At 44.1% G+C, this 21610-nt stretch overlaps 1 protein-coding gene across 1 annotated transcript; it reads right to left on the bottom strand.

Annotated features, from left to right (window-relative positions):
* Window positions 1-11586: 11586 nt before the first annotated feature.
* NSUN4 (NOP2/Sun RNA methyltransferase 4) lies at window positions 11587-21010 on the bottom strand. Its single transcript, XM_058178111.1, has 6 exons — window positions 20387-21010; window positions 18416-18804; window positions 17426-17580; window positions 15803-15957; window positions 13760-13884; window positions 11587-12247 (listed from the first exon to the last, which is right to left on the bottom strand). Exons 1-6 carry the CDS (start codon window positions 20501-20503, stop codon window positions 11971-11973), a joined length of 1218 nt encoding a protein of 405 aa, XP_058034094.1. The 5' UTR covers window positions 20504-21010; the 3' UTR covers window positions 11587-11970.
* Window positions 21011-21610: the final 600 nt, after the last annotated feature.

Below are 21610 nucleotides of genomic sequence, written 5' to 3' on the forward strand. Positions count from 1 at the left end.
CAACAGTAGACAGTTTAAGATTAAAGTTTTGGGGGGTTAGGGAAGAAACCACAGAGTCAGGTAGTGCATTCCAAGGATTTACCACTCTGTTACTGAAGTCATATTTTCTGCCATCGAGTTTGGAGTGGTTTTTCATTTTGTCCCGATGCCTTTTCTTTCGGAAATTAGCGTGTTAGTCACGCCTGTTCTTATTATACAACACAGGTACGACCACAACGGAGCCCAACCTTTCTGTTCCTAAGTGAGACATTTGTTAAGTAAATTTTGCCCCATTTTACAACTTTCTTGCCACCGTTGTTAAGGGAATCTCTGCAATTGTTAAATTAGTAACAATGAAGTGTTAAATGAATCTTGGCTTCCCCATCGCCTTGGCTTGTCAGGAGGTCACAAAAGGAAATCACATGACCCACCCACTCCCAGGACGCCGCAACTGTTATAAATATGAGTCAGTTGCCAACCATCCAAACATTAATCAAATGATCATAGGGATGCTGCAATGGTGGTGAGAAAGTCTTAAATCACTTTTCTCAGTGCCGTTGTAACTTTGAACGGTCACTAAATAAACTCTTGTAAGTCAAGGATTATTTGTACAGCTGTTTCAGAAAGTTTTGCTAATATCCTAATATTCCAATCCCTAGTTTTATAAAGCAGGGGTCTCCAACCTCTGCAATTCTGCAAAGGTTGCAGCAAAGCTGGCTGAGGAACTCTGGGAGTTGAAGTCCACAAGTCTTAAAGGGACCAAGGTTGGAGACCCCTGTTATAAAGGACCCACTTTTTCAAGCATCCAAAAAATTGTAGGCGGGAACCTTCAGCTTCCCTCCTAACGCAGCTGAAATATAACTACCAAATCCAGCTCTAACAACAGGAAAATCCATGAGGATTAATTCAACTGGAGGTGGATGGGGAAGATTTATGATAGGGATGCTGATATAATCATATAATTCCTAACATGCTTGTCCTCACTCCCAACAACACTAGAACATTATGAAAAGAAAGTTAAAAATTCCGGGATTTCCATTTATAACATTTCCAGGTCTTTTTTTTTTATTGAAAAAGTTTTACAATAAATTTTTTTTTATAATTATCTCCCCCCCTCCGCCTTCCCCCCTCCCCCCCAGATTTCCCAGAGCAAAATACAGGGTATAACATCTAACAAACATACGCTAGGATACTACAAAAACCATAACCCATGATCTCTCCTCTCCCTTTGCTCCCTTAACTCCTTTCCCTTTTAAACAAATACACAAATACAATACATTTCCTACAATCACTCATAAGCTATTTGATACTTTTTAGTCTGATACTTATTTTGAATATAATCAATCCATTTTCTCCATTCTACTATATATCGTTCTTGTGAATAATCTTTCAGGTACACAGAAATTTTTGCCATTTCTGCTAAATTTGAAACTTTGAGTGTCCATTCTTCAATTGTAGGCAATTTTTCTTTCTTCCAATATTGCGCCATCGTCTTTTTTTTTAATACTATGCTTATTAATGTTGAATATGAAGCTGAAAAAATAAAATCAACCACCAGAAGGCAGCAGAATAGTTTCTGTATCTGGTGGTATTTTAACAACTTTATTATGGGTTATCTGATAACTATAGGAATTTGCCCCCAATTTAATGGTCCAACTCTAGAGTACATTGCACTTTTAACATCAGATGGTAAATCAAACAGCCAATTCTGAACTTCTTTCAGTTCAATTATGAAGAAATCTTCTTTCCTGAAGTAGCCTGATCTTATCAGTTTCCTAAATCGGCAAACATGGCTAGCAAGCTAGAAAGAGAGAAAGTATATTGGTATTTAACTGTAGAATTAATGCTGCATAGCATACAGTAGACAGACTTTCATAAAAACTCCATTGGTCCTTAGAAAAAAGACTGGCTCTTCACAACTTGTAAATGGGCTCTAAAAATATTAGTGTGGAGACTCTGTTCCGGCAAATACTTATACAGACAAGAAAGCAATTGGGAAATAGTACATATAAAAACAACAGGGCAGTGCAAAGTCTTCCAATTCAAAAGCTTAAAGATATATTTGGGAGCACTGAGGAATGTAAATGTAGCACCAGTCTTATAATCTTTAAGGCTTAAAGTTTAAGCCAAACAGAGGCTTAAAGTCAGCCAGACTCATTTGGCTGACTTCCACAGCTCTCATGCAATCCCCTTTTTTAAAAAACCAACCAACCTCAAATTTAGGAAGTGGCAGATGAGTCCTATGCCTGACCCCCACATGCTCTGTAGCATGTTTTTACTTTTTTATCTGAAGCCTTGTACAACCCTAGTAATTTGGGCATCTTCAAGAAGCTTTATTTATTTATTTATTTATTTATTCAAATTTGTATACCGCCCTATCTCCCGAAGGACTCAGGGCGGTTCACAGGCACATAAAACATTTATATACAATTAAAATAACTATTAAAAAACTTATTCTAATGCCAAATATTAAAAATATAAATATAAATCTTAAAACCAAATTTAAACCCCTGTAAATTTAAAAATCTATAAATTTAAAATCTAAATTTAAAATCTAAAAATCTAAGCCAGTCCTGCACAGATGAATAAATGCGTCTTAAGCTCGCGACGGAAGGTTCGGAGGTCCGGAAGTTGACGGAGTCCTGGGGGGAGTTCGTTCCAGAGGGTGGGAGCCCCCACAGAGAAGGCCCTTCCCCTGGGCGTCGCCAGACGACACTGTCTAGCTGACGGCACCCTGAGGAGTCCCTCTCTGTGAGAGCGCACAGGTCGGTGAGAGGTATTCGGTAGCAGTAGGCGGTCCCGTAGGTAACCCGGCCCTATGCCATGGAGCGCTTTAAAGGTGGTTACTAACACCTTGAAGCGCACCCGGAAGGCCACAGGTAGCCAGTGCAGTCTGCGCAGGATAGGTGTCATACGGGAGCCACGAGGGGCTCCCTCTATAACCCGCGCAGCCGCATTCTGAACTAACTGCAGCCTCCGGATGCCCTTCAAGGGGAGCCCCATGTAGAGAGCATTGCAGTAATCCAGGCGAGACGTCACGAGGGCGTGAGTGACCGTGCATAGGGCATCCCGGTCTAGAAAGGGGCGCAACTGGCGCACCAGGCGAACCTGGTAAAAAGCTCTCCTGGAGACGGCCGTCAAATGATCTTCCAAAGACAGCCGTTCATCCAGGAGAACGCCCAAGTTGCGCACCCCTTCCATCGGGGCCAATGACTCGCCCCCAACAGTCAGCCGAGGACTCAGCTGACTGTACCGGGATGCCGGCATCCACAGCCACTCTGTCTTGGAGGGATTGAGCTTGAGCCTGTTTCTCCCCATCCAGACCCGTACGGCCTCCAAGCACCGGGACAACACTTCGATAGCTTCGTTGGGGTGGCCCGGTGTGGAAAAGTACAGCTGGGTGTCATCAGCGTACAGCTGGTACCTCACACCGAAGCCACTGATGATCTCACCCAGCGGCTTCATATAGATGTTGAACAAAAGGGGCGAGAGGATCGACCCCTGCGGCACCCCACAAGTGAGGCGCCGTGGAGCCGACCTCTGCCCCCCCGTCAACACCGTCTGCGACCGATCGGAGAGATAGGAGGAGAACCACCGATAAACGGTGCCTCCCACTCCCAATCCCCCCAATCGGCGCAGCAGGATACCATGGTCGATGGTATCAAAAGCCGCTGAGAGGTCTAACAGGACCAGGGCAGAGGAACATCCCCTATCCCTGGCCCTCCAGAGATCATCCACCAACGCGACCAAAGCCGTCTCAGTGCTGTAACCGGGCCGGAAGCCGGACTGAAACGGGTCTAGATAGACAGTTTCATCCAGGTGCAGAGGAAACTGATATGCCACCATACTCTCTACAACCTTCGCCATGAGCGGGTTGGAGACCGGACGATAATTACCTAAAACAGCCGGGTCCAGGAAGGCTTCTTGAGGAGGGTCTCACCACCGCCTCTTTCAAGGCGGCCGGAAGACTCCTCCACCAAGGAAGCGCTTGTAATTGCCTGGAGCCAGCCTCGTGTCACCTCCTGAGTGGCCAGCACCAACCAGGAGGGGCACGGGTCCAGTAAACACATGGTGGCATTCAACCTACCCAACAACCTGTCCATGTCCTCGGGAGCCACAGGGTCAAACTCATCCCATAAAATGTCACCAAGACCGCCCTCAGCCGTCTCACCGCGTCACTACAATTCTGGTCCAGACCATCCCGAAGCTGAACGATTTTATCGTATAGATAACCGTTAAACTCCTCAGCACGTCCCTGCAACGGGTCATCCCGCTCCCCCTGATGTAAAAGGGAGCGAGTCACCCAAACAGGGCGGCTGGGCGGTTATCTGCCGATGCAATGAGGGAGGAGGCGAGCTACGCCGCTTCCTCAATGCCACTAGGTAAGTCCTAGTATAGGACTTCACTAGTGTCCGATCAGCCTCCGAACGGCTAGACCTCCAAGAACTCTCTAGGCGTCTTCTCTGGCGCTTCATCCCTCGCAGCTCCTCGGAGAACCAAGGAGCTGGTTGGGACCTGCGCCGGGTCAGAGGCCGCAAAGGCACGACTCGGTCTAAGGCCCCCGCCGCGGCCCGTTCCCAGGCCGTAACAAGTTCCTCAGCCGAGCCGTGGGCCAGACCCTCAGGGAATGGCCCAAGCTCCGTCCGGAACCCCTCTGGGTCCATCAGGCGCCTGGGACGGAACCAACGCATCGGCTCCGTCTCCCTGCAGTGGGGAGTAGCGGTCAGAAAGTCCAGGCGAAGAAGAGAGTGATCTGACCATGACAAAGGTTCGATGACTATTTCCTTCAAGTCCAGATCTCTCAACCACTGACCAGAGACAAAAATCAAGTCCAGAGTGCCACCCCCAATGTGAGTAGGGCCATCAACTACTTGGGTCAGGTCCAAGGCCGTCATGGAAGCCATGAACTCCCGAGCTGCTGTCGATGACGAGCCGGAAGATGGCAAGTTTATTTATTTATTTTATTTATTTATTATTTAAATTTATATACCGCCCTATCTCCCAAAGGACTCAGGGCGGTTCACAGGCATATAAAACATCGATACACAAAATTAAAATAATCTTTAAAAAACTTATTCCAATGCCCTATCATTAAAAATAAAAATATAAATATTAAAATCAATTTAAAACCCCTATAAAATTTAAAATCTAAGCCAGTCCTGCACAGATGAATAAATGTGTCTTGAGCTCGCGACGGAAGGTACGAAGGTCCGGAAGTTGACGGAGTCCTGGGGGGAGCTCGTTCCAGAGGGCGGGAGCCCCCACAGAGAAGGCCCTTCCCCTGGGCGTCGCCAGACGACACTGCCTAGCTGACGGCACCCTGAGGAGTCCCTCCCTGTGAGAGCGCACGGGTCGGTGAGAGGTATCTGGTCGCAGTAGGCGGTCCCGTAGATAACCCGGCCCTATGCCATGGAGCGCTTTAAAGGTGGTCACCAAAACCTTGAAGCGCACCCGGAAGGCCACAGGTAGCCAGTGCAGCCTGCGCAGGATGGGTGTTATGTGGGAGCCACGAGGGGCTCCATCTATCACCCGCGCAGCCGCATTCTGGACTAACTGTAGCCTCCGGATGCCCTTCAAGGGGAGCCCCATGTAGAGAGCGTTGCAGTAATCCAGGCGAGACGTCACGAGGGCGTGAGTGACCGTGCATAGGGCCTCCCGGTCCAGAAAGGCGAACTGGCGCACCAGGCGAACCTGGTAGAACGCTCTCCTGGAGACGGCCGTCAAATGATCTTCTAGAGACAGCCGCTCATCCAGGAGGACGCTGTTGCGCACCCTCTCCATCGGGCCAGTGACTCGCCACCGATGGTCAGCATGATTTAGCTGACTGTACCGGGATGCCGCATCCACAGCCACTCCGTCTTGGAGGGATTGAGCTTGAGCCTGTTTCTCCCATCCAGACCAGACGGCCTCCAGACACCGGGACAGCACTTGATAGCTTCGTTGGGGTGGTCCGTGTAGAAAAGTACAGCTGGGTGTCATCCGCACAGCTGGTACTTCACACGAAACCACTGATGATCTCACCCAGCGGCTTCATGTAGATAAAGAACAGAAGGCGAGAGATCGACCCCGCGGCACCCCACAAGTGAGGCGCCCGGGCCGACCTCTGCCCCCTGTCAACACCGACTGCGACCGGTCGGAGAGATAGGAGGAGAACCACCGATAAACGGTGCCTCCCACTCCCAATCCTCCAATCGGCGCAGCAGGATACCATGGTCGATGGTATCGAAAGCCGCTGAGAGGTCTAATAGGACCAGGGCAGAGGAACAACCCTCATCCCTGGCCCTCCAGAGATCATCCACCAACGCGACCAAAGCCGTCTCCGTGCTGTAACCGGGTCGGAAACCGGACTGGAACGGTCTAGATAGACAGTTTCATCCAGGTGCAAGGAAACTGATATGCCACCATACTCTCTACAACCTTCGCCAAGCGGGTTGGAGACCGGACGATAATTACCTAAAACAGCCGGGTCCAGGAAGGCTTCTTGAGGAGGGCCTCACCACCGCCTCTTTCAAGGCGGCCGGAAAGACTCCTCCACCAAAGAAGCGCCAGAACGCTTGAGCCAGCCTCGTGTCACCTCCTGCGTGGCCAGCACCAACCAGGAGGGGCACGGGTCCAGTAAACATGTGGTGGCATTTAGCCTCCCCAACAACCTGTCCATGTCCTCGGGGGCGACAGGGTCAAACTCATCCCATACAATGTCACCAAGACCGCCCTCAGCCGTCTCACCCGTATCACCGCAATCTTGGTCCAAACCATCCCGAAGCTGAACGATTTTATCGTATAGATAACCGTTAAACTCCTCAGCACGTCCCTGCAACGGGTCATCCCGCTCCCCCTGATGTAGGAGGGAGCGGGTCACCCGAAACAGGGCGGCTGGGCGGTTATCTGCCGATGCAATGAGGGAGGAGGCGTAGGTACGCCTCGCTTCCCTCATTGCCACTAGGTAAGCCCTAGTATAGGACTTCACTTTTGTCCGATCAGCTTCTGAACGGCTAGACCTCCAGTTAAAGTCCCCCATGACTAAAAGTCTGGGGGTCTCAACTGCCACCCCGGCCAGCACCTCCAGGAGCTCGGGCAGGGCGGCTGTCACGTAGCAAGGAGCCAGGTACGCGATCAGTAATCCCATCTGACACCTATGACCCCATCTCACAAAGAGGGATTCGCACCCAGCAATCTGAGGTACAGTGGTCTCCCTCGGCTCTAGGCTCTCTCTAATCACAACCGCCACCCCTCCACCCCTACCCTGGGCCCTTGGCTGATGGAATGCACGGAAACCCGGCGGGCACATCTCAACAAGGGGCACACCCCCTTCCGTGCCCAGCCAGGTTTCCGTAACGCCTATAAGGTCCGCAGCGCCCCCCTGAATAAGATCGTGTATTAGGGGGGCCTTATTGACTACGGACCATGCGTTGCATAACATCAGCCGAAGGCCCAGGCTCTGAGGGTCTTGACCATCCGGGGAACGGGAAAAGGACGGGGGATCGGGGCGCGCGATCGCTTGCAAACATCGACCGCGCGCCCCCCCAAAACGATATGGTCCCCCCCTTCCACCATATCTGCCCCTCCCACTTACCGTGCAAATCAGACCACCCTCACCAGCAGGAACGCAATCTCCTCCCTAACCTCCGAACCCATTAAAAACTGTCATGAGCACGCGCAAGGACTGGCTCCCACCCGACGGGCTACCCCAACACCCGCCCTACCCCTCCCACCCCTTAAAAAAGCCCTATCTAAAAAACCCCAAAGGCTCTTTTTTTTCGCATGCCACCTCTGTGGGTCCCAAGACCCGTCATTGAGGCCGGCCCTTGATAATGCGGCGGGCCATTCCTGCGAGGCGGGGGCACCTCGCAGGCGCAAGAGTTCTAAAGCAGAATATCGCATAAATGTTCAAAAGCATAAGCAGGAGAAAGAAGACAGCGAGAGGTAGTAGTATAATGTCTGGGGTGGCAGGATGTAATGCCAAATCCTAATGGATACCCATCTGCCAGAATATCTTCGGATGGTGGCTGGCTTAACGCTGACACAAGATGGTACAATAAGCAGATGTAGTCTGATGGTAGAAAGTTATTACTACTCTGCACCAAGCTCAGTCCTAAAATCCATAACCTAATAGAGGTGGTATTCCTCTCTCCGTCCATGGCGTCTCAGCTATTTCCAAGGTAGATGGTTCCACAGTAGATGTTTCAAGATAAAGTCCCACTGCAACAGTCGGTCTCCAATCATCCTCCCGGGAAGTTCCAAAGATGGCCGAACCCAGAAAACTCCGGCCGGCCATACAAAGTGCAAGATGACAAATGCAGGTGACAATGTTACGGATGGCAATGTAACTTCCTGGTCCGGGAAGAAGCAGGCCTAGCTAGGCCCAACCAGGCCAAACTAGGCCAGGACACCTCCAGCAGGGGCCACCAGGGGGATCCTTCACAGCCCTTCGCCCCATGGCCATCCACCAACTCCAGAACAAGACCAGGGGAAACCAAGGAGAGCTGGTAAGCCCCCAAATAATCCGAAATAGCCCGAGAGCGCCAGATGTCTAAAAACAGGGAGAGAAACCCAGCCGCGGCTTCCCAACAACTAATTACAAGCCGCGGCCTCGTCCGTAGTCCAATGGCCGCCATTCGCCGCTCGCCCATCCCCGGTCTCATTCCCGGCAGCCGGGAGTCCAGAGAGGCCCACAGGCCTCTCCCCCGGCTGCCCGAAAGATGATATACCTGACCGGGGGGCGAAAGCCGCTCGGCAAGCCATCTGGGTCCCGGCGTCCTTTCCTCCATTACCCAATTGTTTCTTTCTTCGGCTCCTGCCCGGCCAGGTGGTAAAATGGCCGCCGTTCGCAGCTCGCCCTTCCGCAGCCCTGGTCTCGGCAGCCGCGCGTCCAGGGAGGTCCCGAAACCTCCCCCACGGCTGTCCAGAAGATGATACGCCAACCGGGGCGAGACTGTTCGGCAGGCCGCCTGGGCGCCGCCATCCCCGGTCTCATTCCCGGCAGCCGGGAGTCCAGAGAGGCCCACAGGCCTCTCCCCCGGCTGCCCGAAAGATGATATACCTGACCGGGGGGCGAAAGCCGCTCGGCAAGCCATCTGGGTCCCGGCGTCCTTTCCTCCATTACCCAATTGTTTCTTTCTTCGGCTCCTGCCCGGCCAGGTGGTAAAATGGCCGCCGTTCGCAGCTCGCCCTTCCGCAGCCCTGGTCTCGGCAGCCGCGCGTCCAGGGAGGTCCCGAAACCTCCCCCACGGCTGTCCAGAAGATGATACGGCCAACCGGGGGGCGCAGACTGTTCGGCAGGCCGCCTGGGCGCCGCCATCCCCCTCCTCACATAATCCTCGTTGTCTCCGAACTCCGGCTAGGCTGCCATCTTGCGCATGCGCAGAGCCATATGACCATGGTTACATGCTCAAAATTATGAGGATTTATTCACCAAGGAGCAAAATTCCTTAATAAACAGTGATCACTCACTGTAGGTTAAACTGGCATTAACCTATACTTACTTACTAGTTGATTTTCTTGAACCCAATGGGAGGTTAGGATTGATTTTGACACTCGATATATGTAAAAATAATAAAGTGCTTTAACGGAGGCTATGTTACCAAAATGGTTTTTTAAAAAGTATCTTAATGATAGACGTTTCATATTCATTCTTCAATATATCCAGGTACAGTGGAAAAATTATCTGAAACCTTGAAGAGTACGGCTTCTCAGCGCTTACCATAGATAGCCAATTGTGATCTTAGTTATACATTTTGCTAAGTCATTGCCCTCCTTTAATCACTCTTTATGATGCATAAACCAGAGCATAATAAAGCTTTTTATATTTCCTTGGAATGTACAAAATACTCGTGATGCTAGATATTCTTATTCAGAAGCCTCCACATCCCAAGTTAACCTTAAGGATTAGATTTCACATTAAACCAGGATTTTTCATTTCCATAAAATATGAGTTTCACTGTACCAGAAGCCAAGACGTCCCGATTATCAATGTCAGCATAGATCATTTTATTTTTCTTAGGTTCTCAGATCTGAAACATCGTTTCTGCTTCGTGGAAGATATCTACTGTAATGGTAACCACCCAATCACTGTATATCAACGAACCAGATGCTTGTTGGGAAGGCTTCAGAAATATATCCATTTGGTCTCTATGTTTCTTGATAGTAAGGGGAATTGTTAAGATTACTGTATTTTCCAGTCTATAAGACGCACTTTCCCACCCCCAAAAAAGTGGGTGGAAATGTCCGAGCATCTTATAGAGCGAATGTTGCTAAAGCCCCGCCCACCCGCCGGCCTCTGTTTGCCTCATTTTGGCCTCTGTGCATCTCATTTTCTGCGCGCCTCGCCGCCTGGTACAGGCCAAAAACAGGACACACAGAGGCCAAAAACGGGATGCGTGGAGGCTGAAAATGGGGCGTGTGGAGGCGGTGATAGGCAGCAGCGATCTCTGCAGCCTGGAACAGCTGATCAGCAGTATTCCAGGAGGCTGATCCAACCGCCAATCAGCTGCTCTTGCTAAATCAGGCTGCAATAATGTACTGAAGCTGACCAGGCTGTTTGCTGTTTGCTGCAAGGATGCTAGCCAGATGAATACCGATGGATGCTGGGAGGCAGAGTTAGATTTTTTCCCTTTGTTTTCCTCCCCAAAAGCTAGGTGCATCTTATGGTCCAGAACATCTTATAGTGCAAAAAGTATGGTACTTTCTTTGGACTGCAAAACCGTACCAAACAGTAGGTGGCAACAAGAAAAAAAAAAAAATCCACCAACCTTCCAGCCAGACATGCAACCATAAATTAAGCCAATATCAAATTGAGATTAGCCCTGAAAACCAATCATTAGTTTAATCAATGGATATTTAGAAAACAGTAGTATTGACAAGTCATTGGCTTGCAATCAAAACTGAACCCTGAATTTCCAGTGCTAAGCAAGGCAGTTAAATGAGTTTTACTCCCATTTTACCACCTTTCTGGCCAGTTATTAAGTGAATCACTGCAGTTATTACTAACATGGTTGTTAAATGACTTCCCCATTGACTTTGCTTGTCAGAAGTTGCAACGGGTGATCACATGACCCCAGGGCACTGCAACCATCATAAATACATGCCAGTTGCCAAATGTCCAAATTTTGCTCATGTGACCACAGCAATTCTGCAACAGTCATAAGTGTGAAAAATGGTCACAAGTCACTTTTTTCAGTGCTGTTGTAACTTTGAATAGTCAGTAAATGAATGGTTGTAAGTGGAGGACTACAGATTAATACACTTTATACTTGATTATAGAGACATTTGGGTGCACCACTGGAAGAACCAGACTGGCCAGGTTGGGAACCTTCTGGAGAACGAACTCCCCCCAGGACTTCGTCAACTTCCGGACCTCCGAACCTTTCGTCGCGAGCTTAAAACGCACTTATTCATCTGCGCGGGACTGGATTAGATTTTAAAGTTATTGGTTTTAAGGGGTTTTTTATTATTTATATTGTTTTTAAATTAGGCAATAGAATAAGTTTTTTAATTGTTGTTTTTTAATTTGTATTTATATGTATTTTAACTGCCTGTGAACCGCCCTGAGTCCTTAGGGAGATAGGGCGGTATATAAATTTGAAAAAGAAAAGAAAAGAAAGAAGAATATGTTGACATCATCTTGATGCAGATAATCAATCACTTTCCCAATATTTGTTCTTCATATTGTGTTTGACATTTATCTTTAATGTTTTAAATGTTAAATGTATCATACTTCTGTTTATGAAAACCTGATTCCGCAGACATCCAACAAAATGCAGTTCAATAGTGAGAAAGGTAAGGTTTCACAGTTAGGCAAGAAATACTAAATTCACAGATATAGAATATCTTCAGCAGTATATCTTCAACAGCAGTAACAGCAAGATGGATCTAGGAGTCCTAGTGTGCCATCACTTAAGTATGAGCCAGTAATGTGCTAAAGCTGCCAAAAAACTATTATTTGTGGCTTTTTGTAAATTCCATTATGTCTTTTGGGAAATCCCTTTCTTCAATCTAATTTATTCTGTGCAATTTGCAAAAATACATGGGTCCAAAGTTAGCTGTGAGGTGAGGCAGGATAAGTTCTCCAAGTCTACAATTTGAATAGAAAGAAAATGTGTTCTGGAACAATCTCCGAAAATGGCTCAAGTCCTCTACTTTCACACTGATGCTGTACTGGATATTTAATAACTCCACCGCTCTCTCAACCACATACTCATTTTGGAGCTCAGACAGAGAGCATGTGGAATACACCACCTCTCCTCCTGGTTTAGCAGCAAGCACTCCAGCTCTGGAAAAAAGCAAGAAAGAAATTATTGTGAGGAATGTCTCTCAACTGTACTGAGCTACTTATTCAACAGAGTGAAGCATACACCATATGCCAGTGCAAGAATGCACAGGGAATCCTTTACCCTACACTATATTTTGGGCTCTAGATATACACTGAATCAATTCTCCTTTCTCTGCCTTGTTAATATGTCATTAATTTACTGAGTTCCTAGAAATAATGCTTATAGGCACCGATAGACCCAGACATCTGCCATGGAATCCTATATGTCACACTTGCCTTTTTTGCTTTGTTACTAGGTACACCAGTGTTCTGCAATTTTGTGAATGGGAAACCCCTGCATACTTATGCCAGCCCGACCTCAGTTTCTCAAAACTCAAATCTGGCCTCCAGCCAAAGAGAATGAAATCCTTGCCAGCAGTATTGTTTTCGCTTTGCCATCAAATAATGAAAAAGCATAATTGAGTATTACGGAATTTTCAAAGAATTTAGTTCAAGAGTGGAAGACTCCCGGGTATAAGAATATTAATGTAGTTGAATTTCCAGATTCATAACGGGTAATATTTTAGTTGTTTGGTCATTCCATCATTTCAAGCTCTTTGTCACCCAATAGATAATAAATCACCAGTATTGTCTACTGCTTTTCATTTTTTTGAAGCTTGGGGTCTTTTTCAATGACCTTGCCTTACATTATACATCTCAAATATTTAACTTATAGCTTAATTATTAGTTCTTCTAATTAATAATCTGGTTTTACTTTTATCTAGTATTGATTCCTCTTGCCAATGAAGGTATTCCAATAACCTTCTCCGGAATCACAATTCAAAAGCATAGATTTTCTTTGTTCTGCATTTATGACAGTCTAGCTTTCACAGCTATCTTACGATTGGGAAGAGAAGCCTTGATAACCATGTACCATGGTTGGCAGTAAAGTGTCTCTATAAATATACATCTAGATGTGCCATAATATTTCTCCTAAGTAGCAGACATCTTTTTTTCCTTTTGGTTACAAAAACCATCTCTGTGCAGTTTTGACCTTAAGAAAATAATGTGTGTTACTACTTCTTTCCTACTGGCAATGGGTTGACACTAGCAATTGATACAATTTTAGAATGTTGGGTTAAAAAACAACAACCACCAAGCATCAGACTGGCTTTTTTATTCCCATCTTTCATCTTCAACACATGATTTAGTCTTCCCCACTTCTACCCATTAATGTAATATCATAAGCATATTTGGGGTTATTTATATTTATTCCAATAGTTTAAATTTCAATTTCTGTTCTATTCTGGGGGCAATTGATTGGTTTATGTAAGTGAATTCTCTGAACTATTTAAAAAATCTTGGAATTGGAACACCACAAATTGATCCCTGTTGGTAGACTTTACTTCTGGAAATTGCAAGACCATCTTTGGAATTGCATGACCCAGGGCAAGAGAGGAACAAAACATTTTTGAGCTGTCTAGAACATTCTTTTCTTGAATCATTAGTAGGCAACACATTATAATCACTCACATGAGCAATTGCAGCTGAAGCATTGGCAACATCTGACGTTCTCCTTTTCTTGCATATGTGAAGATATTGTTCTCATCTTCCAAGACCGATTTTCGATCATTTGTGCATGGCACGTCAACAAGTACCTAAAAGGAACCAAACAAATATTCTCTCTGGTAAATATTTTCACAATTTCCTTACATTAAAGATAACTTTACATTATACTTTAAATTCTATTTCCATATTCAATGGAAAGTCAAGCAAAGTTTTGAAGCTTTAGAAATTGAAAAGACAGGTTGTTAAGTTGGAATGGTTGGAAACTAATCAAAGAGAGAAGCAACCTGGAATTAAAGAGAAACTTCCTAAAAGTGCCTCCAGAAATCGTGGGCGCTCCATCATGAAGGTTTTTAAGAAGAGACTAGACAAGTCACTTGTCTGAAATAGTATAGGATCTCCTGCTTGAGTAAGGGCTGGACTAGAAGACCCCCAAGGTCTCTGTTCTGTTCTGTTCTGTTCTATTCTATATGTTTTGGAAAAAATATGACAGGAATATTGATCATCTCTTGCAATTCTATTTACAGCAATAACTTCTTAGATTCAATGTATATAAACAAATGTTCAAAACCCATTATGGTGTTATGGCTGCTGTGTTAGACCAAAACTGGGAAACCAAGGTTCACATTTTAGCCTGCTATAAAGTTTTCTGAATAAACTTGGAACAACCACCCATGGTTCATGGACTGGTACGTGGGAACCAGCCATGCAAGGGGCAGGCGAGTTTGTGAAGCTTCGTTCACACAGGCAGCGGGCACACACATGAAACCATCCCCTCCCTCCTGCCGAGGCCAGTCCACAGAGCCAGAAAGGTTGGGGACCACGGCTTTAAATGACAAAACCAAGTAAGCAAGTTCTATTCTGATAGAGCATTTCTTGAGCTAACCCAGTGTTATGCCATGTAGGGCTTCAAAGATAATGTCCAGCATTTGAATTCAGTCCAGAAGCTGACTGATAACCAATATCGTAAACTTAAAATAGGTATTACTTCAGACTGGAGGGATTGCTTCTGTTGCTGCATTTGAGGCAATTAGTTTCACAGGGAACTAAATCAAGACATCAGTTACAGGTAGTACTCTACTTACAACAGTTCATTTAGTGACCGTTCAAAGTTACAACGGCACTGAAAAAAGTGACTTATGATCGTTTTTCACCTTATGGCGGTTATAGCATCCCCATGGTCACACGATCCAAATTCGGATTCTTGGCAACCGACTCACATTTATGACAGTTGCAGTGTCCCAGGGTCATGTGATATGTTTTGCAACCTTCTGACAAGCAGAGTTGATGGAGAAGCCAGATTCAGTTCATAACCATATTATTAATTTAACAGTGATTCACTTAACAAATGTGGCAGGAAAAGTTGTAAAATGGGGCAAAACTCACTTAACAAATTTCTCACTTAGGAACATAAATTCTGGGCTCAATTGTGGTGGTAAGCAATAGCAATAGCACTTATACAGCTTCACAGTGCTTTTACAGCCCTCTCTAAGTGGTTTAGACTCAGCATATTGCCCCCAACAATTGGGGTCCTCATTTTACCCACCTCGGAAGGATGGAAGGCTGAGTCAACCTTGAGCCTAGTGAGATTTGAACTGCCAAATTGCAGGCAGCCAGCAGAAGTACTGCACTCTAACCACTGCGCCACCATGGCTCCTGTACTAATTGCAGAGCATAAATAATGAAGGATAGATGATCAAGGATTTTATTACAGCATTCTTAAGAGGATATTGTTAATTTTAAGATTAAAAACTCCAAAAATCTGCTGTATCAGTCTTGGCTATAAACTCCCTGTACTGCCGCTATAGGGAGAATTCTAGGAATGATCTAGTAAAGGGGAAAGGACTAGAAAGAAATGAAAAAAAAAATCTAAGAAATGAAAAAAAAATGAAGAAATGAAATGAAAAAATACCTAAATGATTCTAATTGGCAAATGGAACCCCAAATTCTGGTTTATTAAGAAATAAAGGTTTTTCAATTTCCAATAGCAAGAGTTAGAATAATATTTACCTTATCATAAGTACCTGTTTCTGTATGACACCAGTTTCTTCCGTCACCTGAAGTAACCCGCACTATATTTTGGATCTCTTTGGGAAAATAGCTGCGAAGGACATTACGTAGCCGGACCGTGCGAGACATAGAAAGATCATTAGCTGTCAGCTCACCTATTTCAAGAAGAAAGAAGCTTAAACCAAGGACAGCATACCTCAGACTGTGTCAAAAAGATATAAATTTACATAGAAATGAAGGCTATCTTGCTATATAATGTATGTGATCTCTCTAAAGTATCTATAGATCATTCTCTTTCACCCTTTTCCCACTTACAAGTACATATAACTATCTTGCCTATCAAACCAATGTCACATATTCAGATGCAGTAATAGAGGAGGAAAATGAAGAATTGTCCTTTGACTCGTCATCAGTTATACCCAGTGGTGGGATTCAGCAAGTTCGCACCACTTCGGGAGAACCGGTTGTTAACTTTCTGAGCAGTTTGGTGAACTGGTTGTTGGAAGAAATCATTAGGGCAGAGAACCGGTTGTTAAATTATTTGAATCCCACCACTGGTTATACCCTCATAAAAAATAATCTATTTGAACTCTATGCCCCTTTGGTTGAGATGATTGCCATCCTCTGGCTGAGAATGCAAATGTAAAAGCCCTGGTGGAATCTAGATTGCCTCTGGATCTTGAGTAAATTCACACATGGATACAATCACAAATGGACTATATTGTTTTATGATTTAATTTAATATGATATGTGACTGTAGTCGTGATACAGTTTATGAATCCATGAGTCAAAAATTACTTACATGAGATGGACTGCTACATATATTCAAGAAACAAAGAATTCAATAAATGTACCACAAAGAAGAGCATTTTTGCATGATTAGAAGCCATAGCAAGTAGGGGAACTGTTGGTTGGGTTGGTGGGTATCTTAGTCTTTTAAGTCTTGTTTTTATTATTTTAAGGGATTATTTTTATTTTATTTTATTCTAATATTTTTTGTGTGTGTTCCCACTGCTTGTGTCTTAGAAAATTGCAGTACAGAGAAAGATACTTTTTTACTGAGACAAAACAACTTACCTATTACATATTTTCATAGAAGTGTTTGCAGTGAGTTTTCCTTAGCAGCTGTACCTGAAAGTAGTATGGATGAAATCTGGGACTTTTCCCATGCAAAACATGTTTTCTACACCTGAGTTATGTGGCCCTTCTCCAAAGAGAAGACATATGAGTATCTTCTCCTCCAAAATCTTTCACTGGAATGACAGCCTACAAGTCGTAAAAAAAGCCAAGGCTGTAGCACTCCATATATAAAAGTGAAAGTCACTTTTGTGTATTGTTATAGGCTATCACTTTTCAATCAATATGCACAGAACGTGTAATATTCCCAACTCTATATTCTGAATGAAAAGTATATTTTCACAAGGATATAACCCTTACTGGTTGTGGAATTCTGGAAGCTGAAGTCCACATTATCTTAAAGCTGCCAAATTTGGAAGGTGCAGATTTATTCTACCTAAAAATTTAAAAGAACAGTTTCACCAACTCATCTGTCTATACTACAAATGAAATATCTAAACTTGGAAAAGCAACAAGTAACACATCAAAGTAAATCATGCTACTTACGACAATACCCAGTCTGTAAAAGTGCCAGTGTCTTTCCACCTGGGGCTGCACAAAGATCAAGGACTATGTTTCCAGGCTGTACATTGAGAGCCAAAACAGGTAAAATTGAGGCAGCATCCAGGATATAGTAACCAAGAATTCCTAGGATGTCTGGTCTACAAGTCAAAGAAATATATTAGGCGAAATATACAACAAATATTGCAAATGCATACTTACTAGCCCCAAATAGTTGAATATTCTTGTTGTAACTTGATTTATGTTTATACACATTACTGCTTCTGAAGATTTGTAAAGTATATGCTATGTCTTATTTTCAAAAGTCCCAGGTAAATGTTAGAAAGCTGTTGTTGCTGAGATAAATGGACCAGAATATCAGGAAGGTTTCAAAGTAATTTACCTTTTTAGAAGCAACCCAGTATGTTAAGAATTTAAGGTATATATTGTGTCTTGAAAAACAGTTTTATGCCACCTTTTTGTGTTTCGTATTTAACTTTTTTCTGTTTAACTTTATACAAAAAAGTATAAGAATACAAGACCCTCCAAATATTAATAGATCACTTTCCATCCTATCTGATTACTACCTATATTGATTGGGGCAGAGGAGAAATGTTTTTACCACAGGTGTCTTGCCCTAGTTTTAGAGACTGAATATGCATCTCAACTATTGCTAATATAATACTTTGAGAGATTTAGTTTATCAGAAGTTTTGATGTTATATAGATTATAAGTATAATGTGTTGTATTTTGAACATTTTATCAACTGTCTTGATCAGGCTTTGGAAAATGACACATACATGCCAAAATAAATATATGATCTGTAATAGTGCATTTTTGATGGTGCAGCCAGGAACAAATACATTTAAAAACCATGTTCTTTTGTTTTCTGAAATTAAATTAAATTAAAAAAACTCTCTGAACCAAATAATAAGTTTAAGAAGGACAGAAATGGCTATTTCAGGAAAATTTTATAAACATTCTAAAAATTCATACCTAGCTTGACGAAAACGACTGATGTCTCCTTTGGGGAATGTGTAACATTTGATGTTAGGATTGACAGAAGGAAAATGCTGTAGTTGAGTCTTTGAAAGTTCTATCTGAATTTGGAGAGATGAAGTTGGCACACTGTCTTCGTCAACGGAGGAATCTAATTCTTCGGTGACTTTCTGAGATTCTTGGATGAAATCTACAGCACTCAGGTCTTCCAGACTCTGAATGACTTGTTCTACATCAGAGAAATTGTTGACTAGGGCCCCATATTTTTGCATTGACAGAAGACTAATGCGAATTGAGGGCCAGAGGCTGCCAAACTGATCTCCATAATTCATGTCAAAGACCTGGAGAGCCACCCTGGTACTAGTTGCCTGAGGAGCAGTGGCTGCCTATACAACAATTAAAAAAAAAGTCACGCAATGTAAACATTTTATAGTTGTCACCGATAATGACAAAGCATAATTTTCAAACTGGAATTGCCTACTGAGTTCTCCCTCATGCACATATAGTAGACATATTTCAACATGCAATGCCCCACATGGTTGATAAATGTGAATGAAAACTGTAATCATGGAGCTAAGCCCACACCATTATTTTCTACTTACTTTGAACTAAGAAAATCCCAGATTATAAATTCCACGCATTCCCTCTTTTTATGCAAGAAACTCTAGAAGAGGTTTTCTTGAGCAAGAAAGACTGTATAGGTAATTCTCAACTTACAACAGTTTGTTTAGTGACTGTTCAAGTTACAATGGCACTGAAAAAAGTAACTTATGACCATTTTTCAGACTTACGATCACTTCAGCATCCCTATGTTATGTGATCAACATTAAGAGATTTAGCAACTGACTCATCTTATGATGGTTGCAGTGTCCTGGGATCATGTGACCACCTTTTGCAAGACAAGCAAAGTCAATGGGGAAACCAGATTCATTTAACAACTGTGGCAAAAAAGGTCGTATAATGGGGTAAAATTCACTTAACAAATGTTTCACTTAGCAACAGAAACTTTGGGCTCAATTGTAAATGTAAGCCCAGGACTATCTTTATTCAAGAGTCAAGTTCAGTCAGCTGAGTTAAACTATGTGTTAAATGAATATTCTTCAATTGCAATTATTATTGTTGAAATTATTTATCCCATTACATTCCACATATCTAAATCAAAACGGGAAAATCCTATTACCCCAAGATATGCATCTCCTTTAATAAAGAACACTAATAAAAGAAACCAAATTTAGATTGCTGATAAGACTATAATCTGGCTTTAAACACTACACATCACCATCTATTTAAATAAAATGATACAGGCTCAATAATAAAATTATTTGGAACTTCCAAAAAAAATCATGCATAGGACTGGGCTTCAGGAGGTACATTTGTTTAGGCAGAATAATCAGTGTAATCCAGTGCAAAATTACTCATCCTACTGTAATTTCAATGCAAGACCATCCCTTTCATTTGGAAACGCAGGAGTTTCCCTTTAAATCACCAGGAGGACATGGTCATGGCCCGTCAGAGTCTAGCCTATAGTATTTTTTTCTACCTTGGCCACTTTTTAAGATGTGTGGACTTCAATTCCCACCACTCCCTAGCTAGCCATGCAGGAGAATGCTGTGAATTGAAATTCACCGATCTTAAAGTGGGCAAGTTTGAGAAGCACTTGTCTAATACAACCAGGGTAGGGTTAATTTTAATAAAGAGGAAAGAAAGGAAGGAAGGAAGGAAGGGAAGAGTCTGAGACAGAGGTCTTCAAACTTGGCCGCTTTAAGACTTGCGGACTTCAACTCCCAGAATTCTCCAGCCAGCTATAAGAGAAGACCGGGAAGGGAGGAGAAATTAGGTCGAGATGGTTCCGTGGGGTTACGAAGGGCTTGCGCTCTAGCTAAAGGGGGCTAGCATGTTGATGAGGCGGGGAGACGGCGAACGCGCTTGTGCGAGGGTGGCGCCCCGCTATCGCTCCTTATCACCCACCCATTTCTTCTTGTAATGGCGATGCCGGCAGGGTCCCAGGGCAAAAAACGAAGGCGAGGTTTTCCGCAGATACCGCAGGAGTAACCGCTTCCCGTTCGCCCCGTGTGCAACCGCCATGTTCGACGGCGGTATCTAGAGCCGGCGGAGGGACGGTCTAGCAACAACTCCTCCTCCAAGAGCCACACCGTTTTAAGCTCCCCTGGCTGATGTCGACGCGCAAAATCGTTCCGTCGCACGTAAGAATAACATAACCGGAAACCGAGCAGTTTAAGATTCGGAAGGACAAGCGTCGAGTGTTTTGTTTTGTTTTTTAATGTTAGTTATTGGCAGCATCTCGGTGGAGAAGGCCAGAAAATTACACATCCGTTTCCCACGTAGCTTCGTTTGGGGCAAGGAGTTAACGTTTTATTCGGGTCGGTGAATGGCCGTTTAGAACTCCTCGGCGAGATAAAAAGGCAAAATGCGCTTTTCCAGAACCATTTCCAAATGTCAGGCTCTTAGCAGTTGTATATTAAAAAGTTATTAATTAGTTTCAACGCAGAAATGGAATATTGGCCATAAGACCATCTGTATTTAACTGCAAATTACAATGTTGACCGAGATTAATGTGTTTTCTGCCCTTTTTATCCATCTCTACTTTTGATCATTTAGGGCTTTTTTGCAAACTTGCAATTTCTGCATTGACAAAGGAGGTTGTACTGTACATGGCAGAGACCAATCAAATAACAGGAAACTTCTCTCCCCCCCCCCCACTTCTTAATGTTTTCCTGCAAGTGCCAGGTCCCCTTCCCCCTCGGATTTTGAATAGGAATTGACTGGCCCACTTGTCTCTAGAAATTGACATCAAGGAGACTTATATGCAGATAGATTTTTTTTTTCCCTTATTAGGATTTCTTCCCATTTGGGCCCACCTGTGGAGGTTGTATATTGCCTTATTTGATAACATGCTCCCCACCACTGCTTGCAAGCATCAGTAACAGGAATTGCAGATACTAATAGGGTGCTCTATTTAGCAAATCCTTCCCTGCCTCTTTAGTCTTTGGGACAGACTTTCAACGGACCGAAATGATTGTAAAAGCTTTCTCTTCTCTAAGACATCTTGACCTCATCATGTTAGTTGCTTTTCTAGCAGCAGTTTCCACTTATTTTCTCTAGATTTTCTGGAGTTTTAAAATCTTACAAACTCAGGAAATCTATCTCGTGCTCTCTCTCACTATCTAAACA

The sequence above is a fragment of the Ahaetulla prasina genome, chromosome 3 (genome assembly GCF_028640845.1).
Source record: "Ahaetulla prasina isolate Xishuangbanna chromosome 3, ASM2864084v1, whole genome shotgun sequence".
In the NCBI taxonomy this organism is placed as follows: domain Eukaryota; kingdom Metazoa; phylum Chordata; class Lepidosauria; order Squamata; family Colubridae; genus Ahaetulla; species Ahaetulla prasina.